The sequence below is a fragment of the Olea europaea genome, chromosome 3, assembly GCF_002742605.1.
Source record: "Olea europaea var. sylvestris chromosome 3, O_europaea_v1, whole genome shotgun sequence".
Classification (NCBI taxonomy): Eukaryota; Viridiplantae; Streptophyta; class Magnoliopsida; order Lamiales; family Oleaceae; genus Olea; species Olea europaea.
The window spans coordinates 18,874,669-18,895,666 of record NC_036239.1 but is presented as its reverse complement, the minus strand read 5'-3'; the positions used below and the strand labels follow the sequence as shown (position 1 = coordinate 18,895,666).

The 20,998-nt window shown below is 34.0% G+C and overlaps 2 protein-coding genes across 2 annotated transcripts; one reads left to right on the top strand and one right to left on the bottom strand.

Annotated features, from left to right (window-relative positions):
* Positions 1 to 783: 783 nt before the first annotated feature.
* Positions 784 to 2,980, bottom strand: LOC111388583 (pentatricopeptide repeat-containing protein At3g12770-like). The gene has a single exon (XM_023013342.1). The coding sequence runs from the start codon at positions 2,873 to 2,875 to the stop codon at positions 1,478 to 1,480; it is 1,398 nt and encodes a 465-aa protein (XP_022869110.1). The 5' UTR covers positions 2,876 to 2,980; the 3' UTR covers positions 784 to 1,477.
* A 7,012-nt stretch (positions 2,981 to 9,992) lies between these two features.
* Positions 9,993 to 12,300, top strand: LOC111388576. The gene is made up of 5 exons (XM_023013333.1): positions 9,993 to 10,250; positions 10,818 to 11,119; positions 11,219 to 11,434; positions 11,518 to 11,646; positions 11,896 to 12,300. Exons 2-5 carry the CDS (start codon positions 10,901 to 10,903, stop codon positions 12,094 to 12,096), a joined length of 765 nt encoding a protein of 254 aa, XP_022869101.1. The 5' UTR covers positions 9,993 to 10,250; positions 10,818 to 10,900; the 3' UTR covers positions 12,097 to 12,300.
* Positions 12,301 to 20,998: the final 8,698 nt, after the last annotated feature.

Sequence of the window (20,998 nt, the reverse complement as noted above, 5' to 3'; positions counted from 1 at the left end):
TTTAAAATAAAGAGTGTATTTGCTTTTCTAAATCAAACTGACTTGCATTCTTAAACATTTAATAAGTCACAAATTTCAATATTCTATAACTTGAATTATTCAAATCACATTTGAATTGATTGATCATTAATGGATGAAAAATTATGTCAAATAAGAGATGAGAAGAAATTAATAAATGTTCATTGGAAGAATCAAAATATAGAGCATTATTAAAGTGCGTAAAAAAATTACTCTTTAAATTTAAAGACGTTTTCTATTATGTATAAGATGCTCTTTATGAATAGGGAATCTATTGGAGATACTCTAAAAGGCCATAATTTATGAAGACTAGAAAAGAAAATGAGGTATGAAATCCTTGACAAGTAATGATTCTTCTTCCATTTATTCCAATGTGTGACTAATTACAAATTATCCCTTACATATAATCAGAAAGAAACAAGTGGTGAGGAAACATTTGATATGGTAAAATTTGTTTTTGCTAACATTGCAATCTCTCCCAGGGTGGAGGAAACATAAACATTCTAACCCAAAAAATATTGGGTCACTGGAAAAATATACAGAGACCCAAATGGGCTGAAATTAGAGGGTTAAGAAAATCAAATTACAATGGAAGAAAGATGTGAAAAAGGAGAATCTGCAGCTTCATCTTGGACACCTTCAAACAAACTCATCCTTTCATCTGTACATTGAAGTTAAGGAGAGAAAAACTTCTTCTTCACAAGGGACCACGAGTTCCATATCACGATCAAACCCGAATTCTTCTTTGGCACATCGGAGAAAAAAAAAAAAAATACTGCAAGAATGCATAACTTCTATTTAAGAAATAGGCTACATCTTCTCCCAGAAAAGACTGGATTAATCCTAAAAAACATGCATAGGAGTATAACTTACAATTTTGGTTAGCTTGGCATTGCAATAAGATTATTGATCTTTTTGGCTCGGCTTGGTTAGGAGGAGTCCTATTATTTGCCTAGTCAGTCGGTAAAAATGGCACTCGCCCTTCTTTCCATATGTATGCAACGCTGGGTAGTGGCATAAAGAACGCACTTGGCATTATTGAATGAGCATCAACGGAAATAGCACTAGTATCACTCCATTCAAGAAAAGTTGTATCCTTGTGTTCAAGGCTCAGAAAATCGTCTGCAAAAACTATAGACTGAATGCCGGATGCTGTGCTGCGGCTACATCCAGCATTTCTGCCTCTCCTTTTGTTTTAACCGATTTAATACATGTACCCCCATAGCCTTTACAGCATTACATACGCCCAGAAAACAACACCAATACTAACACCTGACAACTCATGTAATCTTATCATGCAAATCAATCCGATTATTCCTCTTACCCATAAGCCTAATTGTACCTCATTTTGTAGTTGTCCTTGAGAAGTTCTTCCAATTAACCATGAAATTGAATGTAGCAGGAGTATGTTCTCATAGATTAATGGAATGATTTTCAGTTTAGTGATTTTCCCTCCAGCTCAATTTGCAACGCCAATCGAACTCCATCCAATATCCTTCTTTAATCCTCTCATTTTCATCAATTCTCTCAATTGCCCAATTTCATCCCACATACCATTCCTAGCAAACATATTTGACAGTAGAACGTATATTCCAACATTCTGAGGCTCCAACTCAAGTGCCCGTTGAGCAGCTAACATACCCAAATCAACATTTCCATGCTCATTGCACGCGCTAAGTAACGTTCCCCACATGGAAATGGTGCAGTTGCCTTCCTCACTGTGTGGCATTTCAGCGATCAACTCCCAGACCTTCTCCAGCTCTCCAGCACGGCAAAGCAAGTCAACCAAACAGCTATAGTGCTCCGAGCTTGGAAACAATCCATATAGGGACATGGACTCGAAGTACTCCATCCCAACTTCCACTTGGCCAGTGTGACTACAAGCTGAGATGACAGTCAAAAATGCCACTCCATCAGGTCTGATCCCTTCCTTCAACATGTTGCCAAACAGCCTAATCACTTCCACATAATTCCCATTTCTACCGTAAATGCCAAGCATCGAAGTCCACAAAACAACATCTCTTTTTCTCTCACCATTTACTCGAAATCCTACCATATCAAAAACTTGCCTTGCCCTCTCCACCAGTCCACACTTCCCATACATTTCAATCAATAAACTCTGCAGAAACACATCAGCTCCCAAATCAAATTTACGAAGTACAGTAGCATGAATCTGCCTACCCAACTCTACTTCACATAGTCCAGCACATGCACGTAATGCAGCCGTCATTGTAAAATTGTCAACATCAAAATTCAACCCTTCGATTCTCCTAATTAGTTGGATTACTTCATCCCAAATTTTAGATTCAGCATAACCTGACAAAAGCGCATTAATACACACGGTATTCTTACTAGGCATTTCGTCAAACACCATTGCTGCATCATTTACACACATTTTTGCATAAAAATCGACCAACGCACTACCCACAAATACGCTAGACAACCAGCCTGATTTTTGTACATGGGCGTGCATCATTTTTCCAATGCAAACATTTTTCACACAAGATAATGACGTTAAAGAACTACACAAAGCATAAGAATCTACATAAACGCCATTAAAATGCATGAAAGACAGGATTTTGAGGGCTAAAAAGTGAGACCCCTGTTGAGAAAAATGAGATATAATTGAATTAAATTGTAATGGATTTCTGGGGTTGAGGCATTTCAAGAAGTTAGTTAAGGATCTGAGGTTGTTTTTGTTCAGACATGTATATGTAAATATGAGACTGGTCTGAAGATTAGGGGAGATGAAGAATAAGCCTGTTCGAAGTAAATGGGCATGAAATTTTTGTATGGCACTGAGATTTTTCGTTCGAAAACAATGGTGGAAGAATTCATTGACGGAATGAAACAACATTTGTTCAGATTTGTCGTCTCATTCAGTTTTAAAATTTTAAATGGTTTATATATTTATACCATCAATTCATTTTCTTTCTAATTTTTTAGGGTCTGCCTTTTGAACCCCATCTAGATGAACCTTGATGTACAATATAGCCTCCGTTTGGCCCCACATTAAATTAGATTCTATTTCTCTCTCTTTGATTTTCAATCACACAATTTTTTATAAAATAATGTTATACGTAAATCGAAAATTTTTCATTCTTTTTCAACCACTTATTTTTCAAAAAAATATTATTCCACCCACTTTTATTTCTAGAAAATAGAGGTCAAACTGAGGCATATTGTCATTGAACATTTTTAAAAATAATTAATCTTTTCCACCAACACTTTTTAAAAACTACTTGTACAAAATGATTGTGCAAATAGATTTATCCATCTCGATATTAATGGATGATGTGTAGAAAAATTGTTTGCTTTTATAGTCAATTACACCAAAAACGCTTGACGAGCCCCTTCAATATGGAGTAAAGCCCCTCGAACAATCCCCTGGATAACTAGGGGATTGTGTGCGCTCAAGGGGCACGCCCCTTTGATATGATACTAAATTGTAGAATTGATATGATTTTAGTTTTTTTTTTTTTTTTCATTCATATACAAAAATTTCTTTAGATATTGAATAGCATCATGAGAGGAAAAATGTTAATTTGAAGCGACCAAAAAGAATTCCAAATATAATCTCATAAATACATACACAATACTATTAAAAGCCGTTTTTCTATTTTCAAATATGAAAATACAAATTGATGGTGATGTCGTGTTGGTTGTTCTAACAATGCTGATGATGAATACTGAATAGTGATAGAGGAGGCAAGAGGTAGTGGTTTTCAATTTTGAAAAAATAAAGAAGCTTGAAACAAGGATTACATACATTGTAACACTTAACAATATTAACCTAAATTGCAACTTACAATAATTTTTGAAAATTACATACATTATAGCAATATTTAACGTGGAAAGTGTAAGTTAAAAATAATTACTACATACACTGTAATTTGCTCAAAAAATATATACACATCAAAATTTACATAGAGCGTAATTATAAATTTTTCTTTAAGCACCAATTGAAATTAAAAAATATTTCAATATGTCCCCATATTTAGTGTGGAAATTACACTAGAGCAAGTATTTAAATATCACAATTCAAAAATCAGGAATAAAGTTTATTTAACCAAAAATCAGATGACAATTTCATATTTTAATAGCATTAATTATATTATAAATTAATTTATATAATCACTCTCTATCTCATCCACACCATTCAAATCCTAAATCATTCTCTCTCTCGTCTCTTACTCCCTTTCTTCCTCACCCGTCTCTCTACCCTCTCTTTCATGGGCCATGCTATCAGAGACCATCTCTCTACTCACTTTGTTGTAAGCAATGTTCTTCATTAACATCGCCTTTCTATGTATCTACTATTTCCTCTGCCATTCCCATCCCTTCTCTTCCTTCTCTATCTTTTCTATGGCAGCCCATCATCGTTACTTTAATATGACAGTGGTTGATCTATAGCGGTGCAGATTTGTTGTTTCCTTTTTTTCGAAAAAAATAAAAAATATTGAGTTTGATTTCTCGGATGATTATGGTGGCTTGTGTGGTCGATGGTTGTTGTGGTGGTGTTTTTTGCGGTTGTTGTAGTTTGTGTTGGTGGTTTTGCAGTTGTGGGATGGCAGAGGCAACATGTGGTGGTAGGGGTGGCAAATGGGCCGAGCGACTCGTCGGCTTGCGAAAACAGAGCTCGTAGGCGGCTCGGGCTCGTAAAAACACAAGCCTGAGCGCGAGCCGAGCGAGCCGATTCGGTGGGGCTCGGCTCCCAAATTAAATGAGCCGCGAGTTGGCCCACGAGCCCAGCTCGTGGGGTCATCTATAAAGTGATCGAAACGATCACTTTTTTTAAAAAGTGACCATTACGGTCAATGACTTTTGTCAGTGACCATTTCGGTCCCTGAACTTTTTCTTTTTTTTAAATTTATGACCGTTAACGGTCACTGAATTTTTTCAGTGATCGTTTCGGTCCTTTAATTTTTTTTTTTAATTTTTTAATTTTTTTTTTCCTCTTCTTCTTCTTCTTCTATAAATAGTGCCAGTAGCATTTAGCCACAAAATTTTCTATAATTCACTCTCAACTCTCAATTCTCTTTCTTTCAACTCTCTTGTGTTGTGTTGATAATTGTGCAATTTTTATATACAATTTATACAATATTCAATTCTCATTTCTTAGTCCTCACTATATTTATTAAAATTTCATCCAATTTTTATTTTTCACTACATTTATACAATTATTTTTTTACTAATTATTACTTATTACAATTAAACAAATGGATTCCCGCACATTTGTCGAAAACTTATTCGGTGTGGGAGGAAACGAATCGCCTATGACACCGCAAAGTCAATTTTGGAATCAATTTGAAGGTCTAAATGACGTACCCCTACCTGAAGATATTCTAGATTTGGATCTTCATCATCATGTAAGCGGCAATCCAAATTATCAAATTAATTTGGATGATGTTGACGTTCCCAAAGTGGGACACAATTAGGAAGAAGAGGTTGAATTAAACATTCCTGATGCGAGGGAAAAGCGAAAGGGGAAAAAACAAGCAAAATGTTGGAATTACTTTAAATTGATTTCAACGGAAAAATCGTCAATGGAGTCCCAGAATCCAAAGCAATATGTAAATACTGCCAACAAAGATTAGCATGGCAAAGAGAAATTGGTACCACCCATCTCAACTGTCATTACAAAGTATGTGCGGTCAAATACAGACTTATTCCAGACTATCAAACACAATTGCAATTTGACAGTCCAGACGCTGATGGTTTTGCTACACTCCTATCCACATAGGTGTATTCGGAGGAGAGAGTTTGAATCGGAATCGTGAAATTTGTTGCTGGTGCTGAATTGCCTTTGACATTATTTGACAACCAACACTACGTCTCATATGTGAAAGAATATCTGCAATCAAGGTACGTTGGGGTAAGTCGAAACACTTTTCGTTCCGATATAATACAATATTTTACTGAAACAAAACAATAATTAATTATGAATTTGCAAAAATATGGGGTGTCATATCTTTAACTTTGGATATATGGGAAGTGATTAATAAAAGAGCATATATAGCCGCAACTGCACATTATATAGACCAACTTTGGTGCATGCATAAAAAAATAATTGCTTTTAGAATTATTGAGTTTCCTCACAATGCTAATAATATATTTAATGCTATTATTAGTATTGCTAGAGAATATCATTGCGAAAGTAAAAATTCGTTCATTTACTTTCGATAATGCTAGTGTTAATAAAGTAGTTGCCGATAAATTGCATAGGGTATTGTAATCTGATTTTGGTGGGTATTTGTTTCATATTCGTTGTGTATGTCATATTTTGAATTTAATTGTTCAAGATGGTTTAAAACATATAAAGGATGAATTTCAAAATATTAGGAACGCACTAATATATAACACGATCTCCCCAAGTAGAAAACAAGCATTTGAGGATTATTGTGCCGAAATAGGAGTGCAAAATGCTAAAACATTTGTCAGCGACGTAGGTCATAGGTGGAACTCTATTTATTTGTTATTAAAGTCATGTGAAGGTTTTGAACATTTAATAATTAACTTTTATAACAATAGACATGTTAGAAGTGATGACGAGGGAATGTTGACTGAACGTGATTGGAAAATAGTTTTGAAAGTTAAAATAATTTTGACATATTTTTTATGAAACCACTAAGATTTTATCGGGCGTTTACTATCCCACCAGCTGTATGGTGCTTGAACGTCTTTATATAATTGCAAGAACATTTCATAAATACAAAAATGATCTTGATTTTAGTGAAATTATAATTGCTATGGAATTAAAATTTAGAAAATATTGAGAAAACTTGCCTATATTATTTCCTTTAGCGTGCGTGATGGACCCCCAATTTAATTTATCGGGAACTAAATATATAATTGATCAAATTTCAAACACCTTAACATTTGATACACCTATCACATATAGAAATTTAGAGCAAATATTATTTGAAATGTATGAGTTATATGCAAACCAAATGAGTACCAATATTAGTCAGGTACCATCTGCACCTACTCCTTCCGCTAAAATTGAAGAAGAAGATGCGAAAATATTTAATTTATTTCAAGGCATTAATTCGTATAGATATGATTCATTTGTAATGTGTTCATCTACTGCCACTTCCATGTTGTCTACATCTGTATCTCATTCTCATCAAACATCTATGGGCTCAAGCTATAATGCATTGCCTATTGAATTAATTGATTATTTCAACCAGAATATGCCAACAAATAAAACAATTAAAAAAAGTTCAGACGAAGTAATTGAATTCTGGCGAAGGTATGAACGACGTTGGTCAGTTATATTTGCGATTGCAAAAGATCTGCTGACACTTCCGATTAGCACTGTTGCTTTGGAGTCTGCTTTTAGTGCAGATAAAAGAGTTTTGAGCGAGGTCAGGAACCGACTGAAAGAAGATATTTTAGAAGCGTTAATGTGCGTTAAGGATTGGCCCAACGCTCATTTTCGACTACAAGATAAATATGCCGAAATTGCATGTCGTCAAGTAATTGATATTTGATTTAATTATATTGATGAAACTTTTCTTTTCTTATCGTTACTTTTGATTTTCTTTAAAAAAATTTCTTTAAAAAATATGCCGAAATTGTATGTTCGTGTACAATTTTTAACTCCGCCTACTGAAAATTTAAGTAGCCGGTCCCAAGTCCGGATAAAGGAGGAGGATTTATATTTTATCTATTTTAAAAAGAAAAATAAAAAAAAATAAAGATTTCATTTTTATTTTTTTCTATCTCCTTTAGTTTAAAAAAAAGAAAAAAAAATTCTTTCCACCAATTTAGTTAAATTTTTGTTAGTACTTAGTACTATTACTACTATATGTCTAGATTTTAAATTCTTTTATCGAACAACGCTGTGTGTACCTTTGCATATAATTTTCGAAATAAATTTCTTCTGAAAATTAAAAGGGTAATTGAATGATTGTCCTTTCAATTGTCAGAAGTTTTTAACTTCGAAAATTATATATAATCTTTGAAATGAAAGATTTCTATGTAATTTTCGAAGTAAAGACTTCTGACAATTGAAAGGGCATTCGATTACTCTTTCAATTTTTAGAAGGGATTTACTTCGAATATTATATGTAAGGGGACGCGCAGCGTTGCTTGAAAAAATAATTTTTAATACTATTTTAAATTTTTAAAAAAAATTGTAGACGAACAAACAAACAAACAACACAATTTTTAACTCTGTTTACTCTAATTTTAAGTAGCCGGTCCCAAACCCGGATAAAGGAGGAGGGTTGAAATTTTTTACCTAGTTTTTTATATATATAAATTTTTTGCATAAAAAATTCACGATTTAAAAATTAAAATTATTTTTTTATTTTTCAATTTACCTATTTGTTTCCAAAAAAAACGACGTGTGCTCTCGAGTCGAGCTCGCCCATTTTTTGATGAGCACGAGCTCGGCTCGTGGTGAGCCCGATCCGAGCTCGTGCTTTTACGGCCGACTCGATCCATTGACATCCCTATGTGGTGGTGGTTGTCGCAAGTGGGGTTGTGTTGGTGATGGTGGCGTTATTAAGTTGTGTTGGAGGTGGTGGTTGCAAGTGGCGGTGGTGATAATGTTGGTGGTGGTGATATGTGACCAACTTTTTGTTATATGTGATCAACTATTTGGTTAAATCTGTGACCAACTATTTGGTTATTTGTAATTTAAAATTTTGATAATTTATGATTGAAAAATCATTTATAACCAACTAATTTGAAAATCTGTGACGAACAAATAATTTGTCATATTTTAAATTTTTTATCTCTACTATGATATATTTAGCGATCAATTAATTTGATAATATGTGATCAATAAATAAGTTGTGACCTATAAGTACGCACATGTTACCATTAATTGTATAATTGTGACATTAATATATTTAATTAGTAAAATATATTTAATTAATTAATTAACACCCAAGTTTTGAATTTTGAAACTTAATATGTGAAAATTGAACTGTTTTGTACTTAATGCCTGGCTTATGAAATTTTTCCATATTAAATTGCTCGAGATTCAATTGTTACTAAGCTGGGTTTAGCGTGATTAGTTGAGACAAGTGAGCCCGATAAATAAGATTTGGTGGCTCAGGGACATAAACCTATCAAAATGCACCAGGCCGACGAATCATTGCCTGTGCATTAAGCCTGATCAAAAAAATTGAAAAACTCACCAAACCAATCAAATCGAACCGAACCGACTCAATCAGTTCGGATTGGTTCGATACATGTAATTGATTTGGTTTGATTTTCTTTTAAATAAAATCATGGTGAGTCGCCTTGGTCATGGTTTGAAGTTTCAAACCGTTAGGTAATCGAACCAACCCACTCTAATCACACGTTTACCTTTTTTTAATTTAAGAAAAATAAAAATCAAAAGATAAACTTTAGTCTCATAACTATATCTCGATTCCCTACAATCTATGATGTTGTCGATAAGTAATAGCACCGAAAATTTTCTTTTACAAGCTTAACATTTTTTCATATTCTTTTACAAGCTTTTAAGTTTTCCTTTGATTTGTCTCTATTAATATGATTTTATATGTTAGTCAATAGTACTTATAATATAAAATTATTTGATTATTTTAGTTCTTGTAATTTAAGTGTGTCTAAAACTGGAACAATTTTTTAAAAAAAAATTAATTTTGACTAAAAGTCCAAATCGATTTAATTTGGTTTGGTTCAATTCGATTTAAGAGTTAGAGTTGATTGATTTGGATTAAAATTTGCACAAACCAAGTAATTTGGTTTTGATTTCATGTTGAGGTCGAAATCGATCCAATTGCGTCCAGGCCTACTGTATATAACGTAACGTCTGACACATTAACTTGTGCCACTTTTTCATTGGTCGAGAAAATTAATATCAAACTCATTGATGGATTCACAGAGTACGACCTTTTTGGCCCACCACACACCGACCTTCGTGTCCTGTCCATAAACCAAAATTTCTCTCTCTAAAAACACACCGCTGTCACGGGAAAATCATCAAATCCAGGGCTTTGCATTAATGAAAAAGTCGGGTTTTGCCTCTTTGACATGAACAAGAATATATGATCAAATGTTGATCAAGTGATGGACGGTTCTGATGATGTTTGAAAATGATAAGGTGTTTACTGTTCAGCTAGCAACTTTGTGGTCATAAGTTACAGGAACTACACATTGACTTCAATAGTCAGCTTTCTCTAAAGAAGTTGTAGTCTCTTGTGCTTCGTTCGGACACTTCGCCTGAGTCATCCGATCACGTCTATTCTGAGGTTTGTGTCGCCTTTCTTCCCTCGTTTTATACTTACATAAAATGTTTGGTACGCTTTGAACAAAATACAAGTTACACGATAACGAGAATTGGAAAAACAACACCACACCAACACTTGGGAACACTAGTTTTGGAAAAGAAAGATACAAAACTGTATGGAAATGTTGTCGAAGAAAACATGTGGGAATGGATTCAAGGGATGAAGTCTCAGGAAAACATTTGTTACCAGTTTAGTCTTGTATTGTTCACCTTTGTCGTTTGACATGCAAGTGTTGAATTCTTTGATCTAAAAGTTTAAACTAGAACCCCGTGTATATCATTTAATTCTTATCTTTAACTCAAGCATTTAGGCAGGGACGAAACAAGGGAGAAATTAGTTTTTATTCGTTCGTTCGTTCGTTTTTGTTTTTGTAAGGGACTGATACATTAACCTACGAAATATTAAATGGGCTTGGCCCTCCCTCGCCCCTATATTTATGTCTTTTCCTCCCAAAATGCTTAGATGCATATTTGGCGCACAATACTACATAAATGGCTAAAGAACAGACTTTGTGATGTGTTCCTGCAGGAGCTTAATGAATTCAAGTGTCGTAAACAACAAAAGATAAGCAAGACTGAGTTAGTTAAAAAGGTATATTATAAAAAACATTAATGGGCATGGCTGCTGGTTTGAAGCGAGATGCTTTTGTTATTCTCCGAATCAATGGTGAAGAGCTGTTTGAGTTTTTGAAGAGCCCAACTTTTGAATCGGATACACTTTCCATTTTTTCCGAGATTGGATTACCCGGTGGATCTCTTCAAGATAACATTATGGAGGCTTTTGTCAAACTTACCGTTGATCAGGGAATGCCTCCAGCTACAGATCCTTGGGTACTTATTCCGTACTTGTGAATGCTAAGCTGTCAACACGAGCACGATTTTAACTAATTTCTAGGCATAGGAAATTCATAGCAGATACTTATTTTGTAGGTTGTAAGTAACATTGTGAAACCAGCACTACAATCCCTTGGTGATGTCTCTGGACAACCAGTTTCACAAGCGACATTTTTGGTCGAGTTTAAAAGAGCTATAGAGAGTATGGCACAACATCTAAAAGAGAAACCCGCGATTGTGGCTCATAGTCAGAATACTTTTGATGGAAGTGGCATTAAGAAATTGTTGTCAAACAAATTTGAGTTGCATAAGGTTAGTAGTGAGATATCTGGTGCTTCCTAGAAGAAGACACGACCTATTTATACGTTTCATTATTGTTCTTTTGTTCAATGCAGATAATGAATTCTGCTATAGAAAGTGTACGCAAAGGTCAAAATGGAGAGATATCTAACGAATATTTCCATGGTGCGCTTGAAATTCTTGCCTCTTCAGCTGGCTTACCTCCATTTGGAACTCAGGATCAGGTATGATAAGCTTTATAGACCCGTTTGGCAGGGCTTCTACTTGTAGGTAGCTTCCTCTAAATGTTATTCTAACTAGAAAAAAACCAACTTCTTAATCTTACAAGTAGTTTTTAACTTTTCAAAAAACCTATCAAACAAGCTTAAATACTCCAAGCCCTGTCCATATAATTAATTTTCAGTGTCACCAATAATGATAATAACTGGTGAATTAGAAACTATCAGTTGATGGGTTTTCTTATCTATTTGCAGATGGATAACATTAGGGCTGAAGCTCTTAAAACGTTTGAGGTGAATGATCAGAAAATGGTTAGCGAAGAAGAGTTCAAGAAGTTATTGTCTCAAGTACTCAAGACTATCATGCAACTTTTAGAAGCCAATCCGATATCAGTGTCTGTAAACTCAATCGTGCACGAGCCACATGCTTCGTCCTCAACCCCATCTTCACCATAGTACGTCTGTAAGTCATTAAAAAATGTTGTGAATAGAAGAAATTAATTATTGAGTCTTGGAGTATTTGATGAAGAAAATGGCAGTTTGGACTAATATTGTGCCATGTTCCCTTGAATGAGGAAAATGTATAAATATGAAATATAGGGTGAAAAGTGGACTTGAGTTGTAAATTGAAGTGGACTAGTTAATTTTCTTTTTCTCATAGGTCTATCATCTATGTTCGAGGAACAGGATAAAGTTAAAATAAATTATGCAAAGAAGGGGTATTTAACAGAGTTTGATAGTTTGAATTGTATTAGAATATTCAGTCAACTATCAAACAAGCTTAAATACTCCAAGCCCTGTCCATATAATTAATTTTCAGTGTCACCAATAATGATAATAACTGGTGAATTAGAAACTATCAGTTGATGGGTTTTCTTATCTATTTGCAGATGGATAACATTAGGGCTGAAGCTCTTAAAACGTTTGAGGTGAATGATCAGAAAACGGTTAGCGAAGAAGAGTTCAAGAAGTTATTGACTCAAGTACTCAAAACTATCATGCAACTTTTAGAAGCCAATCCGATATCAGTGTCTGTAAACTCAATCGTGCACGAGCCACATGCTTCGTCCTCAACCCCATCTTCACCATAGTACGTCTGTAAGTCATTAAAAAATGTTGTGAATAGAAGAAATTAATTATTGAGTCTTGGAGTATTTGATGAAGAAAATGGCAGTTTGGACTAATATTGTGCCATGTTCCCTTGAATGAGGAAAATGTATAAATATGAAATATAGGGTGAAAAGTGGACTTGAGTTGTAAATTGAAGTGGACTAGTTAATTTTCTTTTTCTCATAGGTCTATCATCTATGTTCGAGGAACAGGATAAAGTTAAAATAAATTATGCAAAGAAGGGGTATTTAACAGAGTTTGATAGTTTGAATTGTATTAGAATATTCAGTCAAATGGCAAATCAATTAATTTGGAACCATGCTAGATGAACAGGGCCACGTTGGCTCGATGTATGTCCCTGAGAAATATATTTCGTCATTTTCAATTTTGTCCTTAAGTTGAAAGAGTGAATCACCCATTTTAGATGTAAACATTGATATTTTAAGGGTGATTCAGTCAAATTTCCTCGACTGAATTGAAGCCAAAAAGTCAAAAGTATCGTATATATCCACCAATCAAATTTAATTTATCATTTTCTAACAAAACTTACGTAAAATAGTAGTAAAAAATTACGAAATATTACTCAATTTTTATTGATTCTCATAATCGAGAGATTTTGCAGTTTAAAATAAAAATAATTTTTTAAAAAGGGATTTTAATTTTGATAAAACGTTTAGCATAAAAATTGATGAAATGTATGATTGAAAAATTGATAAAAGTTGTGGATTATTATTATTATTTTTTTTTTACTTCTCTACTTATACGTAAATTAGCTTAGCCGTATATTCTAACCTTCATTGCCACTATGCTGTCATTGAAACTGCAAACAAGCCCCACAATCAAATATAAAACTTGGTGGGTAAACTATTTCTTGACAATTACGCCTGATGATTGGCACCTGTTGGACAAAATGCTCGAAGAAAACAATGCACACTACAAGATACTGTGTTTTATTGCCTATATGCTTTATACTTACTCCACTGTTGGGGATGACCAATTATCGTTATCCAAGTTAAAGCCAGCCGCCTTATCACTTTGGGTGTCATCAGCATTCATTTTATAATTGTCCTTGCTTGCATGTAAGCATGCAAATTTTTATATCACTATGTGTAAATGCATAAGTTGTATTTAAAGACCATGCTATAAGTACAAAATAAGATAAAAAATGAGTTACAAAATTAACAAGTGACGGCCATCGATTGGAAGGGTAGCTGTGGGGTCTAATAGGGGGTCGTCATTTGTTGATTTTATAACCCATTTTGTACATGATTTAGTACAAGTAGAATGATCATGTATTTAAACCTTATCCTTATTGTTAAGTGATATAATCTCATATCGTATAAAGATGAAAATATGAATCAACTTATAAGATCTTGGACTATTTCTTTTAACAAGGTTAGCCTCTTAAGATATAATCTCAAATCTTAACACAGTATCAAAATCTATTAAACTCTAATGAGTTATTCGATCCGATTAAAACTAAAAAATGAGCATACATATTTCAAGATTGGTCCGCTCAAATGAGCCACCATCTTACAGGAGCATATTAAGAGGATATAATCTCACATAGTATAAAGATGAAAACATAGATAAACGCAGAAGATCTTGGGCTACTTCTCTTAATAGTGTTAATATTTTAATATGGAACCCCAAGTTTTAACACTTACCATAACTTGTGAGGTTTGTGCATAATTTGTTGGATTAAATAGTTGGGAATGAATACCGAATTAACACATACTGTATATGCAATTTACATATCGAATTTATGCATACTGTATATGCAATATATCGTATTTACGCATACCGTATTTTGCAGCTTACTGTATATGCATTGAACTTGGATATTACCAAAAATATAGTAGATTAAATAGCAATAAACTGAACAAATTAATCTGGTTGGCCAAATAAAAGAGATTAATTTTAATAAAACAGAACAAGTAAATTAATTAGCCAAAAGTAAGAAAATTTTAACAAAGGCTTACGTGAACACAGTTTCCTTAAAACAGATTCGTCCTCTCATCGTAAATGCTTAAAGATTAAATTAAACATCCATTTCCCAGGATACAACAGTAGAACGGTAGGATTTGAGCACCTCAAATACTACTCTGTCAAACTAAATTTGTGTCTGAACAATATCACCCACTATGTGACTATGCAGTATGCAGACCAAAATATGCAGAAACTGTATTTTGTAAATATGTGCAGAAACTATATGCTGTAAAGATTTTTTTCTCGTGTAGAATTGTTAGAAATCAGGTTATATATATAGGCTCAACACCATGAATGTCATTAACTCGTATATAATGACAATAAATATTGGAGTTTTGGAATCAAACGGTCAATTAGAGGAAAAAAATTAGCAAAATGTAGGTTCTTCTAAGGGGCCAATTGCTACATCCGAAGTTTATTTCGATTTGATTTGCCTCCCTACTCACGTATGTAGAGAGAATCTATATGCTATACATGATCACATCATTTCAAAATGCAATCTTATTTAAGGTGGTATTTGTTTTCATAATTTTCCTATATGGGACAACCTTAAATGGTTTCCCTTCAACAACATAAATTCCTTTTAATTAGCACATTTTGAGCTCCAATTTTTCATTAACCCAAACATCATTTTTGACAAGTAAATACGTGATTTTGATATTCTCATAGAGAAGAACACAAATCAATCTTGAACTTTCAAAATAACCAATCGGGTCCCACTCAAATTTTGTGTCAAAGTTAGTCACTCAACCCATTTTTTTCAACATAATTTTCATATACGGGTATTTGAAGTCACGACCTCTACTTCTCATTGTTGCGTTAGTATGATTTATGAACAACGTTGTTTAATCATGTCTTTGATACACTTTAGCTTGCTCAATTACTTTTTGTGGGCAAACTATTTATTATTTTATTCGAAAAGGTGCCAATCATTAGGCATCTCTTGCCTCCCTCAATTTCTGAATTTGGTAATAAACTTGCTTTTTAATACCGTGTGTATTGTTTTTCCCACCTGAGTTTTTCTTGTTGCAGATTGCTATGACCCATTGGGTCCAAATGGAAATATTACAGTTACCTTTGACATAAAGAAGTATACGCTTGATGGCTATGTGGTTAGTTTTGTAATAGGCACACTGTATATTTCTGCTATAGGTTCAGATTTTGTTTCGTGTCGGAAGTTATTCATTTGTCGAAGAGGCTAATGCTTGCCATTTAGATTTAGAAACTCTCTAAATTTAATGTTTTTTAAGATCAACAAGTTTCTTATTTCTAAGTTTCCTCGTTTACTTATGTCCCATGGTAGAAAAAATGTTTGAATATAGAGTGTGAGTGCGTGAGTGATAAATCTGCTCTATCTGCGCTAGATCTAGTTACTACTCACTAGTTCTCCTGTGTTGTGCTAGTGATGAAAATAATATATAACTTCAACTCGAAAGTTATAGGACCCTATATTATTATAGAAGACAAAGAATTTAAATGTTTTGTCAGGCCTAGTCCGAAGTACAAAAATGCACAGTGGGTTTAATGTAATTCAGGAAAACAACTCTGAAATCTAGACATAACACTAGCCAATTCATTGCAATCTTAAATTGCACTTGGCATCCTATATTTTCAATAACACGATTCACCTGTACGAGCGAACTGTCAGTTATCCAACTGCTTCTTGCAAGCAAGAGTAACGATCCAAAACCACTACCAGTATCGTCATGTAGAGAACCCAGGTTGGAAATTAGGATGGGTATGGGCAAAGAACGAGTTCATTTGGTCCATGTCTGGTGCTTTTACCCTCCAACAAGGAAATTGTTTGTCGTTCAAATTCCAGGTACTTCACTCATGCAAGAAAGATCCTATGATGAATTATTTGATGCCAGATGCAATGCCACAAAATAGTTGTTTGTCAAATACCAACAAGCGTACAGATTCGTTGTACAAGTAATAATTGTGATGAGAGAATTATCGTCCCACAAGGAATAATGATCAGTTTTAGTATATTTGATATATTTAAATTCGTGTTTGTAACCAAAAGATGATCGAATGAATATCTAACTAATTTTTAGAACTAAAACTTGTGAAAATAATGAAAGTTGGCTTAAAAATCAAGTATGCGAACATATTGAATTTCCGACGCTATTGATTAATTCTTAGTTTTAATTCTCAACTAGTAATTATTATCTTAATTTATGCAATTGCGACGATCAATAATTCCTTTTTTTATTTATTATTCTTTCCCAAGATAGAATAAATCTATGGTTACCACGAGACGATCATATTCCTAGTTCGAATTCATATGGCAAACATGCATTGACATTTAGGATTATCACATAAGACGCACACGCCACAAATATTATTCCTAATATTTATTGCCCATGTGTCCCAATAATAGTGTTCTACCTATCATGAGTTTTCCAACACTACGAATAAGAAACTTATTGTTCTAATGGTGCGCAAACATTAACACAATGTGAATAGGCACATTAATGGAATCACAACGCAATAATTAACATAAAAACATAGGTCTCGAATTAAGACTAAAAATTAAACAATTTTGTCATCATCCAATACATGAAACGAATTAGCCTAACATATTATTGGAATCAAACAAATAAAAATGGAAGGACATCACCGAAAATTGACGGACGTGTTTAACTCCAATTATAATCCAATAATCCGTGTCTTTCTTGTGGTTGCAGTCTTCATATTTGTGGTAGTGTTTGACTGCAACTTATCCTTGAAGCTGCTGCCCAATTCAATTGCCGCCTATATGCGTGTGTAACAATTTTGCTTCTCTGTTGTTTTCAACTCCCCAATTCAAGTATGCATTTCAATTGCAATTGAATTCTAGCCCAAGTAAAAGTCAAGGCCCATTTATATCTCTTTTGTTTTCAACTCCTCAATTATTTTAAAATCATACAATTCAATCCTTAATTTTTCAAAGTGTAGAATTTGATTCCCACATTTTCCATCCAACAGCTAATTCGATCTTCATCATTTTCCAATTGCTCCCAAATGGGTCAAACACTGAAACAAACAAAAATTAACTACAATTAAATAAAGTTCAATAATTTCACAACAGAAACATTTAATAATGTGGTCTAAATAAGTGCGACCATTACACTTATCAAACACTCCCAAACTAAACATTTGTTCGTCCTCGAACAAAATTAAGCTTACGTAACAACAACACATAAACATGCAAAAAAATTTGGTTGGACCGTTTAGCTTTTTACCTCAAGATTAGAAATCACGGCATTAAACTTACAAACTAATTCAAAGTCATAAACCAAACTAATATCCACTTTTCCAATGCAAAATTGACGTGTTAGTGTGAAGAACTAAGTTCACATTAATGAATTCACAAATTGTTCCAATTCCTGACCATCTAAAGTGAAATATATCATTTCATCTCTCGTAAGATTCACACACCCCCAAACTTATTCTTTTTCACTCTTTTCCCAGTGTGTGATCTAAGATTGAATTTTTCATTACTATCCTCACCCTCTCCAATTCAGGTGGACGTTACTAGTTGCAAGTCAACACATTAATGAATAAAAATTCTCAAATTATTTGATTGCTTCAATCGCCAAGATTCAATTAGGCTAATTATCCTTTATTGAAAGTCAAATTCCCTCGAACAAGTGTTGGGACTTACAAGGCATTTAGTGTTTTTTTTTCACTCTCCCTTAAGCTTTCTAGATGACTCGTGTAGCAGACTTTAGGCCGATGACTCTCAAATCAGATGACTTTGGGGTACCAAGTTTTCAAATACCCTTACAGACTTAATAACCCGAGTAAAAAAGGTTTCGAAGAAAATAATTTTTTTATGACAATTTCATCTCTGATTGCTTTTTAAATGACACTTATAACGAGTTTTAGGCCGATGACTCCCAAGTCAGATGACTTTAGGATACCATGTTTTAAAATACCCTTGCAGCCTTAATTGCTCGAGCCATAAAAGCTCCAAAGAAAAAATTTAAATTTCAAAATATATGTCTTAATTAGTACAATGCCCTTTATCACACACCTATTCAAGTAAATCGACCTCCAATTTAAGACTTTCACCCAATTTTGTCCTATTAATCTCAGACAATCCACACAAGGAATCCACATTCACATCCATATTTTTCTACACCAGTAAGATCTTCCCAAAATTGTGCTAAATTTGGTCTATGGATAATTAATTAGTATGGTTTGGGTAAAGCATCTATGTCCAACTAATTCAATCTATCGAGTGCATGAATCAACTCACTTCATCATAATGTCAAACTCAGTTCTAGTGCATGTATAATATCAAGTTTTGCAAGTTCAAACTTCAATCAATTTAGCATGCTCCCTCTCCACAATTCATAAATCAACACCAAATCTCAAATTTAATCATCATTATCAGCAAAATCGTTGAATTTTGTTTTTAAAATTTTTTTTGTTTTTAATTAAACATACGAAAACAGCACACACGAAAATAAAAAACACAAAGTGTTTCCCACCCCCAAATTTAAACCAGACATTGTCATCAATGTCTTAAAACACAATTAAGAATATAAGGGGACGGGGAAGAAAAGGATGAAGGTACTCCCCAGATTTTTCTGTTGAGTGTGGAAAATACTGTAGGTGACGGCTAGATAATCTTGCTCATCATGCTTTCCCCTTGGTCGATGTTGGTCTGAGTGTTCCACAATATCACGTTCCTGCATCTGGCAATTAAATCACACATTCAGATCAAATAATCCAAAACATGCGTTACTTAGCCCAAATACTCGAAATAACCAATATTATATATAAGGGTCTCAATGAAAACATGATTGGATGATGATACTCTATAAATTTAAACGTGTCTAAATCTAATGCAACTAATAATTAAAATAAATCTATATGCAATGCAATGCAGAAAACGAAATAAATAAAAGGTTTAGAAATTTGGTTACCTCCCAATAAGCGCTTAATTTATAGTTTTTAGCTAGAATTTGTTGTCCTGGCTACCCTGCATTGTCAAGTGGCACGGTTGTTTTTTCATTGGAGTAGTCACCTCTCCAATAAGCTTTCAACCGTTTTTCATTTACTTTGAATCTCCTTTATTGATCTTGAGACATCACTTCCACAGCACCATTTGGAAACACAGCTACTACTGTGAATGGACCCGACCACCTAGACTTTAGCTTTCCCGAAAAAAGCTTGAGGTGTGAATTGAACATCAATATTTACTGACCAACCTCAAACTCCTTCTCCCGTATATGCCCGTCGTACCATCTCTTGGTCTTTTCCTTGTAAATCTTTGCATTCTCGTACGAATTCAAACGAAAATCATCTAGCTCATGAAGTTGTAGAACTCTCTTTTCTCCTGCTGTCCTCATATTGAAATTGAGCAAGTGTGTTGCCCAGCAGGCTTTATGCTCTAACTCAACCGGCAGATGACAAGCCTTTCCAAATACCAACCGATATGGAGACATGTCAATTGGAGTCTTAAATGCTGTTTTATATGTCCAAAGTGCATCGTCTAGTTTCTTGGCCCAATCTTTACGTGATGCATTGACTATAGCTTCAAGAATTTTCTTTAACTCCCTGTTAAAGATTTCTACCTACCCACTAGTCTGAGGATAGTATGGAGTCGAGACATGATATTTCACTTCATATTTGGCCAACAACAAAGCAAATAGGCGATTAAAAAAATGATTTCTACCATCACTAATAATCGCCCTCGGGATACCATATCTCGTGAAAATATTTTTCTTGAGGAATTGAGTTACCACTCAGCCGTCGTTCGTTGGTAAAGCTACAGCTTCAACCCACTTAGACACGTAGTCCACTGCCACCAATATATATTGTTGACCATAGGATAGAGGAAATGGTCCCATGAAGTCAATGCCCCAAACGTCGAATATTTCAACCTCCAAAATACTGTTCAAAGTCATCTCATTTCTCCTTGAGATGTTTCTAGTCCTCTAGCACTTATCACAATGTTTTACCATATAATGGGCATCCTTGAACAACGTAGGCCAATAAAAACCCGATTGTAGTACCTTTGCTGCTGTCTTGATTGCTGCAAAATGACCCCCATACGGTGCAGAGTGATATGATTCTAATACTTGATGATGTTCTACTTCTGACACAAAACGGCGTATGATCTTATCTGGACCCCTTCTGTAAAGGATTTGATCATCCCAAAAGTAGTGTTTTATGTCACTGAAATTTTTTTTCTTTTGGTGACTCGAGTAGTCTGGTGAGATGATAAAGCTGGCCGAATAATTCACATAGTCGGCATACCATG